The sequence below is a fragment of the Pseudophryne corroboree genome, chromosome 3 (assembly GCF_028390025.1).
Source record: "Pseudophryne corroboree isolate aPseCor3 chromosome 3, aPseCor3.hap2, whole genome shotgun sequence".
Lineage (NCBI taxonomy): Eukaryota > Metazoa > Chordata > Amphibia > Anura > Myobatrachidae > Pseudophryne > Pseudophryne corroboree.
In genome coordinates, this window is record NC_086446.1 from 279,868,402 (window position 1) to 279,886,538 (window position 18,137).

Here is an 18,137-nt window from a genome sequence, read left to right on the forward strand (position 1 = left end):
CAGATGAGGACGTGTCATTGGATGTTGTCCGAGCTTTACGGGTATACGTACAGGTTACGTCATCTTTCAGAAAGTCGGACCATTTGTTTGTTCTTTATGATGGGCCAAAGAAGGGTTGGCCGGCCTCTAAGCAGACTTTGTCCAGATGGATTAGACTTGCCATTCGGCAGGCTTATATTTCCTGTGGCAAAGAGGTGCCGGTTCAGACGGGTGCTCATACTACCCGATCAGTGGGTGCCTCGTGGGCGGCTGCCAGGGGTGCTTCCACTACTCAACTTTGCAGAGCGGCAACGTGGTCTTCAGCCCACACGTTCGCGAAATTTTACAAGTTTGATACCTTTGCGTCCGGAGAATCTAAGTTCGGACGTTTAGTTTTGCAGGCCACCGACAGCACTCCCTCCCTGGGGGAAAACTTTGGGACGTCCCCTACTGTATAGGACTCCAGTGTCCCCTAGTGGATGAAAGAGAAAAGAGGATTTTGGTACTTACCGATGAATCCATTTCTCTGAATCCTCTAGGGGACACTGGACGCCCGCCTCGGTGCTGTCAACCTGCTGTGTTCAAAGTTCGTGTTAAAACAGTTCGTGCAAACAGCGTTAGTTATTCGGTTAAGAGTTCTTGGCCGCTGTTTGATATGTTGTACGGTTCGGTTCCTCGCCATGGGCTATAGTGTCATGTCCTATTCTCTCAGTCAAATTTTTCAAACTGAGGGATGTGAAGGGGGAGGAGCCGGCTGTGCAGACAATGCTAATTTAAGATTGTGCCACACCTCCGGTTCAAGGCTTCACACCCCTACTGTATAGGACTCCAGTGTCCCCTAGAGGATTCAGAGAAATGGATTTATCGGTAAGTACCAAAATCCTCTTTTTTCAAACTGAGGGATTGAGGGACGTGAAGGGGGAGGAGCCAGTTGTGCATACATTTTTTATTTAGATTGTGTTACCTCCGGTCTGCATACTTCGCTCCCCCAGCTGTCTGAAATTTCCAGTGTCCCCGAGTGGATTTAGAGAAATGGATTTATCGGTTAGTAATGACACTAATTCCTTTTCCAAAAATCCATTGGTGACTCTGGAAACACGTATTTATAGAGGTACAGCTTAAGCTTGGCAACTTTTAAGTAAAAATAAATAAAACTGTTCCAGAAATCTATGCGTCTCCTGCGCTATTTGCTCCAACCGTTAGGATACAGGGTTTGTTTTTAAATTTGGGGGAGAGAAAAGGAAGACTATATCCTTAGAGTATTGTTGGAAGAACCAAAGAGTAAATGCTGGTCATGAAATGTCTCCCAGTGGATTAAAATGTCCATATGAAGTGGTTACAGGAATCCTTGCTCCACTAGTAAGTCTATATGCCACCTTTGTTATTGGCACCATGCTTCAAGAAATTTGGTCCTTGAAATAGGTACAAGTACCAGAATTACTTCACAATGACTGATTTTTCATTTTAGTCAGTTGGTAATGCATTATGTCTTTGTAGGACCTAAAGCTTTGTTCTAACCGCTGTTTTCTATTGTCTAGTTGTGGCTGGCCCTGGCCAGGCTTGAAACCTATGAGAATGCCCGCAAGGTCTTGAATAAGGCTCGTGAGAACATTCCCACTGACCGACACATATGGATTACAGCTGCCAAATTGGAAGAGGCAAATGGGAATACACAGATGGTGGAAAAGATCGTAGACAGAGCCATTACATCTCTCAGAGCCAATGGGGTAGAAATTAATCGTGAGCAGTGGATACAGGTATGAGGGTTGGGTTAATGGTCTTTGTAAAAAATAAAATGATTTTACATTATAAGATTTATTTTGTTTTGAATAACATGATTTTTTTTGTGTTGCACTTCCTATAGAAAGTCATCTGTTTTCTATTTACACTAAGTTGTTTCATTTGTTTGCTTGTATCGGGAGACTAAATGATCCATCTGGTTTTTCATAACAAAGCTTTAAATTCAAAGTGCTTGTCGTTTTGTATAACTTTTATAGGATGCAGAAGAGTGTGATAAAGCTGGCAGTGTAGTGACATGCCAAGCTGTGATCAGGGCAGTCATTGGCATTGGTATAGAAGAGGAGGACCGGAAGCACACATGGATGGAGGATGCAGACAGTGTGAGTCATTTTTACTTGAGTTTATTTCCCCAGGATTTCTTCTTTATTATAATTCACAGTCTATACATTGCATTTTGTCTTACAGTGCGTGTCTCACAGTGCCCTGGAGTGTGCACGTGCCATCTATGCCCATGCCCTACAGGTTTTCCCTAGCAAGAAGAGCGTATGGCTTAGAGCAGCCTATTTTGAGAAGAATCACGGCACAAGGTATGCATGTATGATAGTGGAGGATAGTTTTGAAAGTTCTTTAGATTGTACAGATGCCCCTTCATGTTTCGTAATACTCTTACTAAAGAACGTGTGGGTGATCAGTGATTTGTGGCTGACTACTGACTCAAGGTGTCAGATCGTTTTCTAGTTAGCCCTGCACTGCCTTAAGACATGCAGAAGTGGGTGGTGGGGAGGGGGGGTGCTTAAAGTTGGGAATCAAGAACAGATGCCAGAAACATTTTCAATACTGGCTCCTGGCGGCAGCTAATAATCATTCACCGTTTGTCTTGCCTTCTCGTCACCCAGGGTAGTCTGTGGGCCCTGTACTGGCTCCTCATGATGATCTTGCTCTTCCTTGTTGCCCAATGTCCATGCAGGGTCTTGTTAAAATAGTTATCTTTTTGGATAAGATGTGGTTGGAGAGGCGTACTCAACATCTTACAAGCACAAAATTCTTTGGGCGCATCAGACTGTGGCGGTTCCTAGTGGTTTATTCAGACTTTGACGACTACACCTGTGTTGGTGAATATTCCTCCAGAAGGCAGGACATTAGTAATTTAGTATTGCCCCAGTTCCGGATACTAAACATTCAGGACACCGATATCTCTAGGTGCCTGGCAAGTCGTTGTTTAAGCAAAAAGCAAAACAACTGATTTTCTACCATTCAGTTGAAGTTTTCAGGTCTCGCACAGATTGCAGGCACTCTGTCCTCTCCATTTGAGGATGCTATTAGACCATTCATTTTCTACGCTGCAGCTCTTAAGAATTGCTGGCCGGGGGGGGGGGGGGTTGAACCAACCTGGACCCAGAGACTATGACTCCTTGTTCACTGGTGGCCGACCCAGCTCTGGTTACAGTTGCTTTGTATCTTCGTAGCTGCGGTGGAAGTTAGTGTGGCTGTGAAGGCTTTGGTGGCCCTATACAGTGAAGCGGCTGGGGCTGATCTCCTCCCAGCTTCCTATTGGAGTGCCCCATCACAGCCGGGCTCTACTTTATTTTCACTCCTGGGAGTTTGAAAGCTGGGCTCCTGCACCTGCTCAGTCATTCAATGCCCTTCAGCAGCATCTCCACTGGGTTCCTTCGTGCTTCATACCTAGCAGCCTGAAGTTAGATGTATTGGGTGCTCTCCATACTGCCGTTACTCATTGCACACCACACATCTTCATTCCTGGCAGGGGATCCCAGCTGTGCCTTTTCAGCTAGTTAAGTTCCTTTCCTGAGGGGTGGTGGGGAAATCTACTAGTTTCCCTACATGTTTGAGTGCCAGCACCTTTTTATATAAGTTGGAGCTGATTCTATGCCCCTGTGATTCAACACTGCCCTCATTGTGGTGGTATTGTGTACTGCATACAATAATGTAATCTGTCCTGCAATATGTGCTCATAAAAGGTTCTATTTACTAAGCCTTGGATGGAGATAAAGTCGCTGGAGATAAAGTACCAGCCAATCGGCTCCTAACTGCTGTGTCACAGGCTGTGTTTGAAAACTGACAGTTAAGAGCCAATTGGCTGGTCCTTTATCTACAGCGACTTTATCTCCATCCAAGGCTTAGTAAATAGACCCCAAAGTCTCAAACCTGGTTCTTTCTGTGCTGCTTACATATCTTCCAGTGCCATGGTAATTCCTTCTGACCACATAAGTAACAATCTGTGAAATTCTCCATATTTCCAAGCATATTTTTGTGAAGCGATGATGATGGCCCAAAAGAATCCAAAACCCCTTAAATCTGCTCTTCGTGTACATTTTCTTTGTGGTAGCAGCTAGTGCATCATCATCAGGCTCTAGTCACCCTCATTCAGTCCTCCTGGCCTCCCGTCCATCGGCATGATTCCCCCCCACACCTCCTTGTTGGTTTAGCAGGAGGGTCCAACTCCAGGTGATGACATCCAGTAGCACTCATGTTCCCATTGCGCTACATTCATCTCTTTTAGTCTTCCTTGAAAGCAACATAAAGGCAGAATTTAAAGCTACAGTTAAAGAAATAAAATCAGAACTCAAAACCTGGGTAGTCTATTTTCAGAGGACATTCCTTGGACAACTGCTAACTGCCAAGCTCTTCATTTACTAATGTCCTTAGTAGTAGTCATTTTAGTCCCAGAAGGGCTTGGGTTGTATTTAAATCTACAAAAATCTTGGAAAAACCTCTAAGGCTCTCTTAGGGTCAGCAGCCCAAATGGTACAAAGGATAACCAAATCCCCTAAATACAATAGTAAACCATTTAAATTCAGAAGTGCCACCCATAGGGTGCAATTCAAGTGTTATTGCGAGTCCTGCACCCGTTCGGAGCTATTCAAATGTTGCTGCTGTCGGGTGTGAGACCTTCATTTCAGCTCCCTACCCCTGTGGCTGAAATGTGTGAAAAGTGACCCATGTGGGCTCCAAAATGGGACTTTTCATGTCACGCCCATTCGTTTAGTCAGGTTTTGTGTGGCTAAACCCAACTGAAATTGGCGCGATAATGGGGGACAATTGAATATCGCCCTTTGATCGTCACTTTAGATGGTAGATCGGGCGTGATTAAACAATTGAATTCCCCCCCATAAAGTCTGGTGCAAAGTCAAATGGTATAAAACCTTAAACTCCTCGATGCCATATTCCTTAGACGTAGATATGGAATGATCGAGCGTGAACTTCATTCTCCCAGTTGATCTGGGAACACTGCATCTCGGCACTGCAGTCTACCCGGGGATCCACACTGTTGAAGTTACATGCCTGAAACTTTCGGACGTCTGATAAGGGACTACTGCTTACAGTACCCTTCACTATAATTAGTGTTATTAAATTATTAGAGGGTCTGCACCAGATTGTGTGCTATTTTTATTTTTAAACATATTTATTGCATCCGGAGTGAAGATTGGGTGAGTCATAGTAAAGAAGCCGTAGAGGTCTCTTTGTAAACTGCAAACAGACAAGTCAGGGGGAGTATAAGCATACTCCTGCAAGAGTAGATGCCATGTCATTCTTCTTTTACCTGTTCCATCTGGTACAAATGCTTCTGCAGGTTCTCTAGAAGGTAAAAAGAAAAGTCACTTTTGTCATGCTGATTGTTCTGGAGCAACTGACCCATAGTGTACACCTTATAATACTCCTCCTTGCGAACATTTCTTAATACAGAGGGTGCGATAGTAGCACTCCCCACATACAGTATAATTTACTGTATATAATCCAGTATTTGAAAAATACAGACTGGTGCAGATGATTCCACTGAGTTCAGCTTTGTGATGTCCCCAAGTTCTCCAGTGCCCACAAATGACTGAATTTTTTTACATGCTTTAAATTCTATTCTTGAGTACACTTGGTCCAAGTGAGCCCTTTTACTCTTTGTTGTCCGTTCATGTTTGTTGTTCTAGGAGGATGTGTCATCCATCCATTTCTCTTTCATCCATCTGGGGGACGCTGCGCCATTACTTGTGGGTTAGAGGTGTGTGGTTGTGGAGTTTGGCACAGAACTATTAAAACCTGACTCCTCCCCCCTCTAACCCCTCCCATCTCCTTCCTGCCTAGCCAGTACCTCAGTTTTTAGTTTTGTGCCTGTGGAGTACAGACACAGTTTTTCTTTCTCCTTAGATTTTTTTTTTTTTTCTTTTTCCTTTCTTATTTTTCTATACCTAGTCCCTGTCTACAGGTGACAGGTATAAATGGAACAAGGATGCTGTCAGAAAGGGCCACCATACCTTGGTCACTGGGGCCTTTTTATTCACTAAAACGACAGATCAAAAAGGTACTGGACAGCCACAATCTGTCACTGACAGTATTGGGCTGTCCCTAACTGCTTTTATTATTATTTTATTATTATTATTATTATTTTATTTAATATTTATTTATTTGATTATTAATATTTCACCCCCCCCCGACCCCCTCTCCCCCGGCGCAAGCCCGCCAGCGGGAGCTATGCCGGAGACCTGTATCCCTACACCCGCAGTAGTGTCTGAGGGGCTGTGGGGACGGACGGGGATCCCGGAGAAGCCGCCGCGTAAGTCGCTATACTTAGCAACGCGCGGCAGCCCGAACTTCCGGTTGATCGCGTAGTAACAGAGAGTGCAGGGACGGCTTCCCGCCCTGCTCTGCCCGCGCGCGCGTCACTTTGCCTGACGCCATCTTCCGGAGGGGACGCTGTGCAGTACAGGAGAGCCTCTCAGGGGGAGACTTTATTTACAAAACCGCAAGTATAGAGGGGCTATTCATAGGGGGAGATTACAATCAAGCTAATGAGCTAAGGCTGTTTATTACTTGGCAAAGAGAGCCAGCATACTGGGTTACAGTCCCAGAGATCTCTTCAAGCTATAAATTTCTTATTGAAAGGTCACTAGTCACAATTGTATGCTACTTTCTTTAGTACATTCAGAATAGAGAAAATGACTAGTAAACCGGACAAACCTTCAAAGGGAAAAACGGCCTCAGTGGTTTAATTTTCCTGCTCTCAGTGTGGCTCAAAGCTAGCAAAATGTAGTACTGACGCGGGTACCCTATGTACAGCATGTTCTGGTGCAATTTCAGATTTGCGTCAGTCTAGAGAGACTGAATCTGCTCGGACTCAGGTGGAGCCCTTGAGGGCCCAGAATATGGGCAGGAGTATCACTGATTTAACTCAGTCCTTTAAATAAGTTTGTAAATGCGGCCAGCAGTTCGACTGCTACTAAGCGATCGCAGCCGTTACCAGCTATAGCGTTTCCAGGTAAGGAGGCGGACACTCTGTCATCTCCTTTGGAGGAGGGGGAGGTAGATCCTGAATGGGATGAAGTTTCGGCTTGGGAAGTTAGATTGCTAATAGAAGCCATTCGTCAGACTCTTAATATTCAGGACGCGGCGGTGGAGGAGACTCCTTCCCCCTTCTTCAAACGACAGAAGAGACAGGTTACTGCCTTCCCTTCTTATTCTCACTTTGCAGATATTTTAAAAGAACCCTGGCTTAAGCCGGATTCTCGTTTTCAGGCGCCTAAAAAGTTAAAGTTTCTATATCCCTTTACGGAGGAAGATACAAAATTTTGGGAGACGGACCCAAAGGTAGACGCTCCTATTTCACATCTGGCAAAAGCTACGGTGATTCCGTCGGTACAGTCTGTGACCTTAAAAGACACTACCGATAGGAAGATAGAAGCATTACTAAAATCTATGTTTTCTTTATCAGGTGTTTCCCTCCGTCCAGTACTGGCGAGTGCCTGGGTACTTAAGGCCGTGGATGAATGGCTTGCACAGGTGGTATCGGGAATGCAGTCGGACGATCCGTCAGAAGCCATCCAATTAGCAGAGCAGATTTCGGAGGCCCTCACTTATGTGGGTGAGGCCTGGTTGGATTCAGTTGCGCTACAGTCTCGGGTTTCAGCCTTGACAGTATCCGCAAGACGCTCCTTGTGGCTTAGAGTTTGGAATGCTGATTCTGACTCAAAGCAAACCTTGACGGCAGTGCCTTTTGAAGGTGAGTTTCTTTTTGGATCAGAGTTAAAGAAGATTATTTCAGACACTACTGGAGGAAAGAGCCCTTTCCTTCCATCTACACCTCACAAACCAAAACCTACAAGGTTTCGGTCCTTTCGTACACAGGGCAGAGGTAGTTTCCAATCCTTTCGTGCTTCCTACAGATTTCCAAGACGGGGGTCTTTCAGAGGAAGAGGATCCCAGGCTATTCGCAGGCCGGCCAGTAAGCCTGCCGACAAACCTGAGCCATGACGCCTCAGGTCTCCTGGAGGGATCAAAGAAGGTTGGGGCCCGGTTACTTCAGTTCAAGGATGTGTGGCTCCTATCGAAACCGGATCGGTGGATAATGGGAGTCATATCCAGAGGATATATGTTGGATTTCGAAGAAACAGTCCCAACCCGACTATTTATAACACCTCTCCCAGACGATCCCTCCAGACGTCAAGCTCTCCTTCAGGCAATAACAACCCTCTTACAAAATGGAGTAATCATTCCGGTTCCCTCTCATCAGAGGGGTCGGGGTTTTTACTCAGGTCTTTTTCTCGTAGACAAGCCGGATGGTTCGTTTCGAACCATTCTGAATCTGAAGGCTCTCAACCCGTATCCCTCAACCCAAAAATTCAAGAACATAAAAGACGCTTACTTACATGTCCCGATTTGGGTAGGACATCAATCTCTACTGAGATTTGCAGTGGGCCCGGAGCACTTTCAGTTTCAGGCTCTTCCCTTTGGTCTCTCTACGGCTCCCTGGGTTTTTTACAAAGGTCATAGGTCATGTAGTCGCAGTTCTCCGTTGTCAAGGGGTCAACATCACTCCATATTTGGACGACCTGTTGGTCAAGGCACCATCAGCGGAGATTCTCACTCAGAACCTGCATCTCACGATGGAGACGCTACAATCGTTCGGGTGGATAATCAACTTTCCAAAGTCATCTCTACTTCCTTCTCAGACAATGATTTTTCTAGGACTTCTATTCGACACCAACAGCCAGAAGGTGTTTCTTCCGGCGGACAAGATTCAGGGACTACAGTCCAGAATCCGAACCCTGTTACACTTACCAGTAGTGTCGGTCCTCAGATGTATGCAGGTGTTGGGCAAGATGGTATCCTCTTTCGAGGCAGTTCCATATGCCAGATTTCATGCCCGACCTCTCCAGACTCAGATTCTCAACTGTTGGACTCGGACGGAACCGCGTCTCGAATTACAGTTGATCCGCTTGTCGGTAAAGACTCGTCAGTCTCTTCAATGGTGGCTTCACAGTCGGAATTTGAAAAAGGGTACACCTTTCACTATCTGGTCTTGGATCATGGTCACCATGGATGCAAACCTCAGTGGTTGGGGGGCAGTGTTCCAGACTCCTCACTTCCAGGGACGCTGGAGCAATCAGGAGTCAAAATTGCAAATCAACATTCTGGAACTAAGGGCGATTCGGTATGCACTCCTTCACATTCAAACCATGGTACAGGGTCAACCAGTTCGTGTGCAGTCCGACAATGCCACCGCAGTGGCTTACATCAACAAACAGGGAGGAACTCGCAGCTGGTCCGCAATGAGAGAAGTCGCTCAGATCCTCGCGTGGGCGGAACGTTGGGTTCCGGTGATCTCCGCGATCCACATTCCAGGAGGGAAGCAGACTTTTTGAGTCATCACACGATTCATCTGGGAGAATGGGAACTTCATCAGGAGGTGTTCCTCTCTCTAGTGGACCGATGGGGAATGCCAGACATAGACCTGATGGCGTCCCGCCTCAACGCAGAACTTCCTCACTACGGCGCAAGGACTCAGGATCCACAGGCATTCCTGATCGATGCTCTAACTGCTCCATGGCAGTTTCAACTGGGATATGTGTTTCCGCCAATTCCACTGATCCCGCGTCTACTTCAACGCATTCGGTGACAGGGTCTCGCAGTGATTCTAGTGGCTCCAGATTGGCCGCGTCGACAGTGGTACACTCTACTGCGCAAGTATGGTCGTCAGACTCCTTTCGCCTACCTCTGCGACCAGATCTTCTTATTCAAGGACCTTGTCGCCACCCAGATTTACATAGGATGGCTTTGACGGCTTGGCTCTTGAATCCAAGATTTTGAAGGCAAAAGGTCTTTCTCGATCGGTTGTTCAGATGATGATTCGAGCACGGAAACCGCTGACCTCTGGCATTTACCATAGGATATGGCGTATTTACATTGCAGGGTGCGAAAAACGGAGACTAACTCCGCATTTGTTTAGGCTACCTCGCCTACTCTCTTTCCTTCAGGAGGGTCTCGACAAGGGCCTAAAGCTTTCTTCACTAAAAGGTCAGGTTTCAGCTTTATCGGTTCTTTTTCAGAAGAAACTAGCAAATATTCCAGAGGTTCAAACATTCCTGCAGGGAGTACTTCGGATTCAACCACCTTTTGTCCCTCCGGTTCCTCCCTGGGATTTAAACTTGGTCCTTACGACTCTTCAGACCTCTCCATTTGAACCCTTAGAATCGGTTGAACTCCGTTATCTGACACAGAAAGTTGTTTTTCTGTTGGCTATTGCCTCAGCTAGACGAGTATCTGAGTTGGCGGCTCTTTCTTGCAGACCCCCCTTGTTAGTGTTTCATGAGAACCGGGTGGTTCTACGGACTAAGCCTTCTTTCCTTCCAAAGGTTGTTTCAAAATTCCATTTAAATCAGGACATTGTCCTTCCGGCCTTTACTCCGACATCTTCTCCTGGGGAGGACTCTCATTTAGCTCTCCTGGATGTGGTTCGAGCTTTACGTGTCTATTTGTCTCGCACCGAGTCATTCCGGCGTACGGATAACTTGCTGGTTTTGATTGATGCTCCGAAACGAGGTTGGCCGGCCTCCAAAAATACTGTGGCCCGTTGGATAACTTCGGCCGTAAGACAGGCTTACGTGTCTGCTAATGTTTCGGTTCCTGACTCAATTAGGGCTCATTCTACTAGAGCTGTTGGAGCCTCTTGGGGCTGTTCGCGGTGGTGCATCTGTTGAGCAACTGTGCAGGGCGGCAACCTGGTCGTCAATTCATACTTTCACACATACTTTCACCGTTTTCATACTTTTGGTTTGGAGACTGCCGCTGTTGGGCGTCGTATATTAAAGACGGCTATGCCGTCCCCGTCTCCCTCCTCTTATTAGCTTGCTTTGGGAAATCCCACAAGTAATGGCGCAGCGTCCCCCAGATGGATGAAAGAGAAAAGGTGATTTTTGTTACTTACCGTAAAATCTCTTTCTCTGATTCCATCTGGGGGACGCTGCGATCCCTCCCAGATGTTTGTCTGGTTTAACCAGTTAATTTTCTTTGATCTATCTCCTTTGGCTTGGCTAAACGTTAACTGAGGTACTGGCTAGGCAGGAAGGAGATGGGAGGGGTTAGAGGGGGGAGGAGTCAGGTTTTAATAGTTCTGTGCCAAACTCCACAACCACACACCTCTAACCCACAAGTAATGGCCCAGATGGAATCAGAGAAAGAGATTTTACGGTAAGTAACAAAAATCACCTTTTTGTTGTTTCTTCTCCTTTGCCTTGTGGGGCTTGGCCAGTACATAACTGGCTTGTTGGCAGAGAGGAGTATAGAGGGAGAGGAATTTCAGTTTGTAAAAAATTGAAGTCCCCTCACTACTGGCTCAGACTCTCTACCCTAAGGTCTCCCGTGTTCCACAATGAACCCAATAATAGTAAAGTAAAACAATGTGTTTCTCTGACGTCCTAGTGGATGCTGGGTACTCCGTAAGGACCATGGGGAATAGACGGGCTCCGCAGGAGACTGGGCACTTCTTTAAAGAAAAGATTAGGTACTACATCTGGTGTGCACTGGCTCCTCCCTCTATGCCCCTCCTCCAGACCTCAGTTAGAATCTGTGCCCGGCCTGAGCTGGATGCACTTAGTGGGCTCTCCTGAGTTCACTATAAAGAAAAGTATTTGTTAGGTTTTTTATTTTTAGTGAGATCTGCTGGCAACAGACTCACTGCTACGTGGGACTTAGGGGAGAGAAGCAAACCTACCTGCTTGCAGCTAGCTTGTGCTTCTAGGCTACTGGACACCATTAGCTCCAGAGGGATCGAACATAGGGCCCGACCTCGATCGTCCGTTCCCAGAGCCGCGCCGCCGTCCCCCTTGCAGAGCCAGAAGACGGAAGAAACCAGAGAAAATCGGCGGCTGAAGACTCCGGTCTTCAATAAGGTAGCGCACAGCACTGCAGCGGTGCGCCATTGCTCCCACAGCACACCACACGCTCCGGTCACTGGTGGGTGCTGGGGGGGGGCGCCCTGGGCTGCAATTAGTATACCTTTTGGCACAAAAAAGCACATAATACAGTGTATAACACTGTATATGTGCAGAAACCCCCGTCATTAACGTTATAAAGAGCGGGAGAAGCCGCTGAAGGGGCGGGGCTATCTTCCTCAGCACAGCCAGTGCCATTTTCTCTTCACAGCTCCGCTGGAAGGACGCTCCCCAGGCTCTCCCCTGCAGTATACATTACAGAAAGGGTAAAAAAGAGAGGGGGGGCACATAAATTTAGACGCAATTTGTGATTATAAGCAGCTATAGGGGGAAAATTCACTTTGTGTATAGTGTATATCCCTCTGTTATATAGCGCTCTGGTGTGTGCTGGCATACTCTCTGTCTCCCCAAAGGACTTTGTGGGGTCCTGTCCTCAGTCAGAGCATTCCCTGTGTGTGTGTGCGGTGTGTCTGTACGGCTGTGTCGACATGTTTGATGAGGACGCTTACGTGGAGGCGGAGCAGGTGCCGATAAGTGTGATGTCGCCCCCTGCGGGGCCGACACCTGAGTGGATGGATATGTGGAAGGTATTAACCGACAGTGTCAACTCCTTGCATAAAAGGTTCGATGACGCAGCTTTGGGACAGCCGGCATCTCAGCCCGCGCCTGCCCAGGCATCTCAGAAGCCGTCAGGGTCTCAAAAAAGCCCGCTACCTCAGATGGCAGACACAGATGTCGACACGGAGTCTGACTCCAGTGTCGACGAGGATGAGACAAATGTACAATCCACTAGGGCCATCCGATGCATGATTACGGCAATGAAAAATGTGTTGCACATTTCTGACATTAACCCGGTTACCACAAAAAAGGGTATTATGTTTGGGGAGAAAAAGCAGTCAGTGACTTTTCCCCCATCTGATGAGTTAAATGAATTGTGTGAAGAAGCGTGGGGTTCCCCAGATATGAAACTAGTAATTTCTAAGCGGTTACTAATGGCGTACCCTTTCCCGCCAACGGATAGGTTACGCTGGGAGACATCCCCTAAGGTGGACAAGGCGCTCACACGCTTATCAAAAAAAGTGGCACTGCCTTCTCAGGATACGGCCGCCTTAAAGGAGCCTGCAGATAGAAAGCAGGAGGCTATCCTGAAGTCTGTGTATACACACTCAGGTACTATACTGAGACCTGCTATTGCTTCAGCATGGATGTGTAGTGCTGCAGCAGCGTGGTCTGATTCCCTGTCTGATAACATTGATTCCCTTGACAGGGACACTATATTGCTAACCATAGAGCATATTAAAGACGTAGTCTTATATATGAGAGATGCACAGAGGGACATTTGCCGGCTGGCATCTAGAATTAATGCAATGTCCATTTCTGCCCGGAGAGTATTATGGACTCGGCAGTGGACAGGTGATGCTGACTCTAAAAGGCACATGGAAATTTTGCCTTATAAGGCTGAGGAATTGTTTGGGGACGGTCTTTCGGACCTCGTTTCCACAGCAACAGCTGGGAAGTCGACTTTTTTACCTCAGGTTCCCTCACAGCCTAAGAAAGCACCGTATTATCAAGTACAGTCCTTTCGGCCTCAGAAAGGCAAGCGGGTTAGAGGCGCGTCCTTTCTGCCCAGAGGCAGGGGTAGAGGGAAAAAGCTGCACCATACAGCCAATTCCCAGGAACAAAAATCCTCCCCTGCTTCCACTAAGTCCATCGCATGACGCTGGGGCTCCACATGTGGAGCCAGGTGCGGTGGGGGCCCGTCTCCGGAACTTCAGCGACCAGTGGGTTCGCTCACAGGTGGATCTCTGGGTTCTACAAGTGGTATCTCAGGGATACAAGCTGGAGTTCGAGACGTCTCCCCCTCGACGTTACCTCAAATCAGCCTTGCCAGCTACTCCCCAGGACAGGGAGGTAGTACTGGCGGCAATTCACAAGCTGTACCTCCAGCAGGTGATAATCAAAGTTCCCCTCCTTCAACAGGGACAGGGTTACTATTCCACAATGTTTGTGGTACCGAAACCAGACGGTTCGGTGAGACCCATTCTAAATTTGAAATCCTTGAACACTTATATAAGGAAGTTCAAGTTCAAATGGAATCGCTCAGGGCGGTTATTGCAAGCCTGGAAGAGGGGGATTACATGGTATCACTGGACATCAAGGATGCTTACCTACATGTCCCCATTTACCCACCTCACCAGGTGTACCTCCATTTTGTGGTACAGGACTGCCATTACCAATTCCAGACGTTGCCGTTTGGTCTGTCCATGGCACCGAGGGTATTTACCAAAGTAATGGCCGAAATGATGATACTCCTTCGAAAGAAGGGAGTTATAATTATCCCGTACTTGGACGATCTCCTTATAAAGGCGAGGTCCAGGGAGCAGTTGTTGGTCGGAGTAGCACTATCTCAAGAAGTGCTACAACAGCACGGCTGGATTCTGAATATCCCAAAGTCGCAGCTGGTTCCTACGACGCGTCTGCTGTTCCTGGGTATGATTCTGGACACAGAACAGAAGAAGGTGTTTCTCCCGGAGGAGAAGGCCAAGGAGTTGTCATCTCTGGTCAGAGACCTCCTGAAACCAAAACAGGTGTCGGTGCATCACTGCACGTGAGTCCTGGGAAGGATGGTAGCTTCTTACGAGGCAATTCCATTCTGCAGGTTCCATGCAAGGATCTTTCAGTGGGATCTGTTAGACAAGTGGTCCGGATCGCATCTTCAGATGCATCGGCTGATCACCCTGTCCCCGAGGGCCAGGGTGTCTCTGCTGTGGTGGCTGCAGAGTGCTCATCATCTCGAGGGCCGCAGATTCGGCATACAGGACTGGGTGTGGTGATCACGGATGCAAGCCTCCGAGGTTGGGGGGCAGTCACTCAGGGAAGAAACTTCCAAGGACAATGGTCGAGTCAGGAGGCTTCCCTACACATAAATATTCTGGAACTAAGGGCCATTTACAATGCCCTAAGTCAGGCAAAACCCCTGCTTCAAAACCAGCCGGTGCTGATTCAGTCAGACAACATCACGGCGGTCGCCCATGTAAAACGACAGGGCGGCACAAGAAGCAGGATGGCAATGGCAGAAGCCACAAGGATTCTCTGATGGGCGGAAAATCACGTGATAGCACTGTCAGCAGTGTTCATTCCGGGAGCGGACAACTGGGAAGCAGACTTCCTCAACAGGCACGACCTCCACCCGGGAGAGTGGGGACTTCATCCAGAAGTCTTCCAGCTGATTGTAAATCGTTGGGAAAGGCCACAGGTGGACATGATGGCGTCCCGCCTCAACAAAAAGCTAAAAAGATATTGCGCCAGGTCAAGGGACCCTCAGGCGATAGCTGTGGACGCTCTAGTGACACCGTGGGTGTACCAGTCGGTTTATGTGTTCCCTCCTCTTCCTCTCATACTAAAGGTACTGAGGATAATAAGAAAGAGAGGAGTAAGAACTATACTCATCGTTCCGGATTGGCCAAGAAGGACTTGGTACCCGGAACTACAAGAAATGATCTCAGAGGACCCTTGGCCTCTGCCTCTCAGACAGGACCTGCTACAGCAGGGGCCCTGTCTGTTCCAAGACTTACCGCGGCTGCGTTTGACGGCATGGCGGTTGAACGCCGGATCCTGATGGAAAAGGGCATTCCGGTTGAAGTCATTCCTACGCTGATAAAAGCTAGGAAGGATGTGACAGCAAAACATTATCACCGCATATGGCGAAAATATGTTGCTTGGTGTGAGGCTATGAAGGCCCCAACAGAAGAATTTCAGCTGGGTCTATTTCTGCACTTCCTACAGTCAGAAGTGACTATGGGCCTAAAATTGGGATCCATTAAAGTCCATATTTCGGCCCTGTCTATTTTCTTTCAAAAAGAACTGGCTTCACTGCCTGAAGTTCAGACGTTTGTTAAGGGAGTGCTGCATATTCAGCCCCCTTTTGTGCCTCCAGTGGCACCTTGGGATCTCAACGTTGTGCTGGATTTCCTAAAATCACATTGGTTTGAGCCACTTCAGACCGTGGAGTTGAGATATCTCACGTGGAAAGTGGTCATGCTTTTGGCCTTGGCTTCGGCCAGGCGTGTGTCAGAATTGGCGGCTTTGTCATGTAAAAGCCCCTATCTGATCTTCCATATGGACAGGGCAGAATTGAGGACTCGCCCCCAATTTCTCCCTAAGGTGGTATCAGCGTTTCATTTGAACCAACCTATTGTGGTGCCTGCGGCTACTCGGGACTTGGAGGCTTCCAAGTTGCTGGATGTAGTCCGGGCCCTGAAAATCTATGTTTCCAGGACGGCTAGAGTCCTGACTCGCTGTTTATCCTGCATGCACCCAACAAGCTGGGTGCTCCTGCTTCTAAGCAGACTATTGCTCGCTGGATCTGTAGCACGATTCAACTTGCACATTCTGCTGCTGGACTGCCGCATCCTAAATCAGTCAAAGCCCATTCCACGAGGAAGGTGGGCTCTTCTTGGGCGGCTGCCCGAGGGGTCTCTGCTTTACAACTTTGCCGAGCTGCTACCTGGTCGGGATCAAACACGTTTGCAAAATTCTACAAGTTTGTTACCCTGGCTGAGGAGGACCTTGAGTTTGCTCATTCGGTGCTGCAGAGTCATCCGCACTCTCCCGCCCGTTTGGGAGCTTTGGTATAATCCCCATGGTCCTTACGGAGTACCCAGCATCCACTAGGACGTCAGAGAAAATAAGATTTTACTCACCGGTAAATCTATTTCTCGTAGTCCGTAGTGGATGCTGGGAGCCCGTCCCAAGTGCGGAATTCTGCAATACTTGTATATAGTTATTGCTTAACTATAGGGTTTTTTGTTCTGAGCCATCAGTTTAATGAGGCTCAGTTGTTGTTCATACTGTTAACTGGGTATAATTATCACGAGTTGTACGGTGTGATTGGTGTGGCTGGTATGAGTCTTACCCTGGATTCCAAATCCTTTCCTTGTAATGTCAGCTCTTCCGGGCACAGTTTCCCTAACTGAGGTCTGGAGGAGGGGCATAGAGGGAGGAGCCAGTGCACACCAAATGTAGTACCTAATCTTTTCTTTAAAGAAGTGCCCAGTCTCCTGCGGAGCCTGTCTATTCCCCATGGTCCTTACGGAGTACCCAGCATCCTCTACGGACTACAAGAAATAGATTTACCGGTGAGTAAAATCTTATTTCTCTGACGTCCTAGTGGATGCTGGGAACTCCGTAAGGACCATGGGGATAGCGGCTCCGCAGGAGACTGGGCACAAAAGTAAAGCTTTAGGACTACCTGGTGTGCACTGGCTCCTCCCCCTATGACCCTCCTCCAAGCCTCAGTTAGATTTTTGTGCCCGGCCGAGAAGGGTGCATTCTAGGAGGCTCTCCTGAGTTTCTTAGTAAAAGTTTAGTTTTAGGTTTTTTATTTTCAGTGAGACCTGCTGGCAACAGGCTCACTGCATCGAGGGACTAAGGGGAGAAGAAGCGAACCTGCCTGCTTGCAGCCAGCTTGGGCTTCTTGGCTACTGGACACCATTAGCTCCAGAGGGACCGAACACAGGCCCAGCCTCATAGTCCGGTCCCAGAGCCGCGCCGCCAGCCCCCTTACAGAGCCAGAAGCAAGAAGAGGTACGGAAAATCGGCGGCAGAAGACATCAGTCTTCACCAAGGTAGCGCACAGCACTGCAGCTGTGCGCCATTGCTCCTCAGGCACACTTCACACTCCGGTCACTGAGGGTGCAGGGCGCTGGGGGGGGCGCGCCCTGAGCAGCAATAGAAACACCTTGGCTGGCGAAAATACATCACATATAACCCCCAGGGCTATATGGATGTATTTTAACCCCTGCCAGAATACAGCAAAAAGCGGGAGAAAAGTCAGCCGAGAAGGGGGCGGAGCCTATCTCCTCAGCACACGGGCGCCATTTTCCCTCGCAGCTTCGCTGGAAGGACGTCTCCCTGACTCTCCCCTGCAGTCCTGCACTACAGAAAAGGGTAAAACAAGAGAGGGGGGCACTAATTAGGCGCAGTATAAATAAAACAGCAGCTATAAGGGGAAAAACACTTCTATAAGGTTATCCCTGTGTATATATATAGCGCTCTGGTGTGTGCTGGCATACTCTCCCTCTGTCTCCCCAAAGGGCTAGTGGGGTCCTGTCCTCTATCAGAGCATTCCTTGTGTGTGTGCTGTGTGTCGGTACGATTGTGTCGACATGTATGAGGAGGAAAATGGTGTGGAGGCGGAGC

General features: G+C 48.0%; 1 protein-coding gene across 1 annotated transcript in view; it reads left to right on the plus strand.

Annotated features, from left to right (window-relative positions):
* The window catches only part of PRPF6 (pre-mRNA processing factor 6), a 76,712-nt gene that overhangs the window by 30,886 nt on the left and 27,689 nt on the right, over positions 1-18,137 (plus strand). The window contains exons 11-13 of the mRNA XM_063959202.1: positions 1,518-1,736; positions 1,977-2,099; positions 2,185-2,306. Coding sequence (XP_063815272.1) covers positions 1,518-1,736; positions 1,977-2,099; positions 2,185-2,306 — 464 coding nt within the window. The remainder of the gene's footprint in view (positions 1-1,517; positions 1,737-1,976; positions 2,100-2,184; positions 2,307-18,137) is intronic.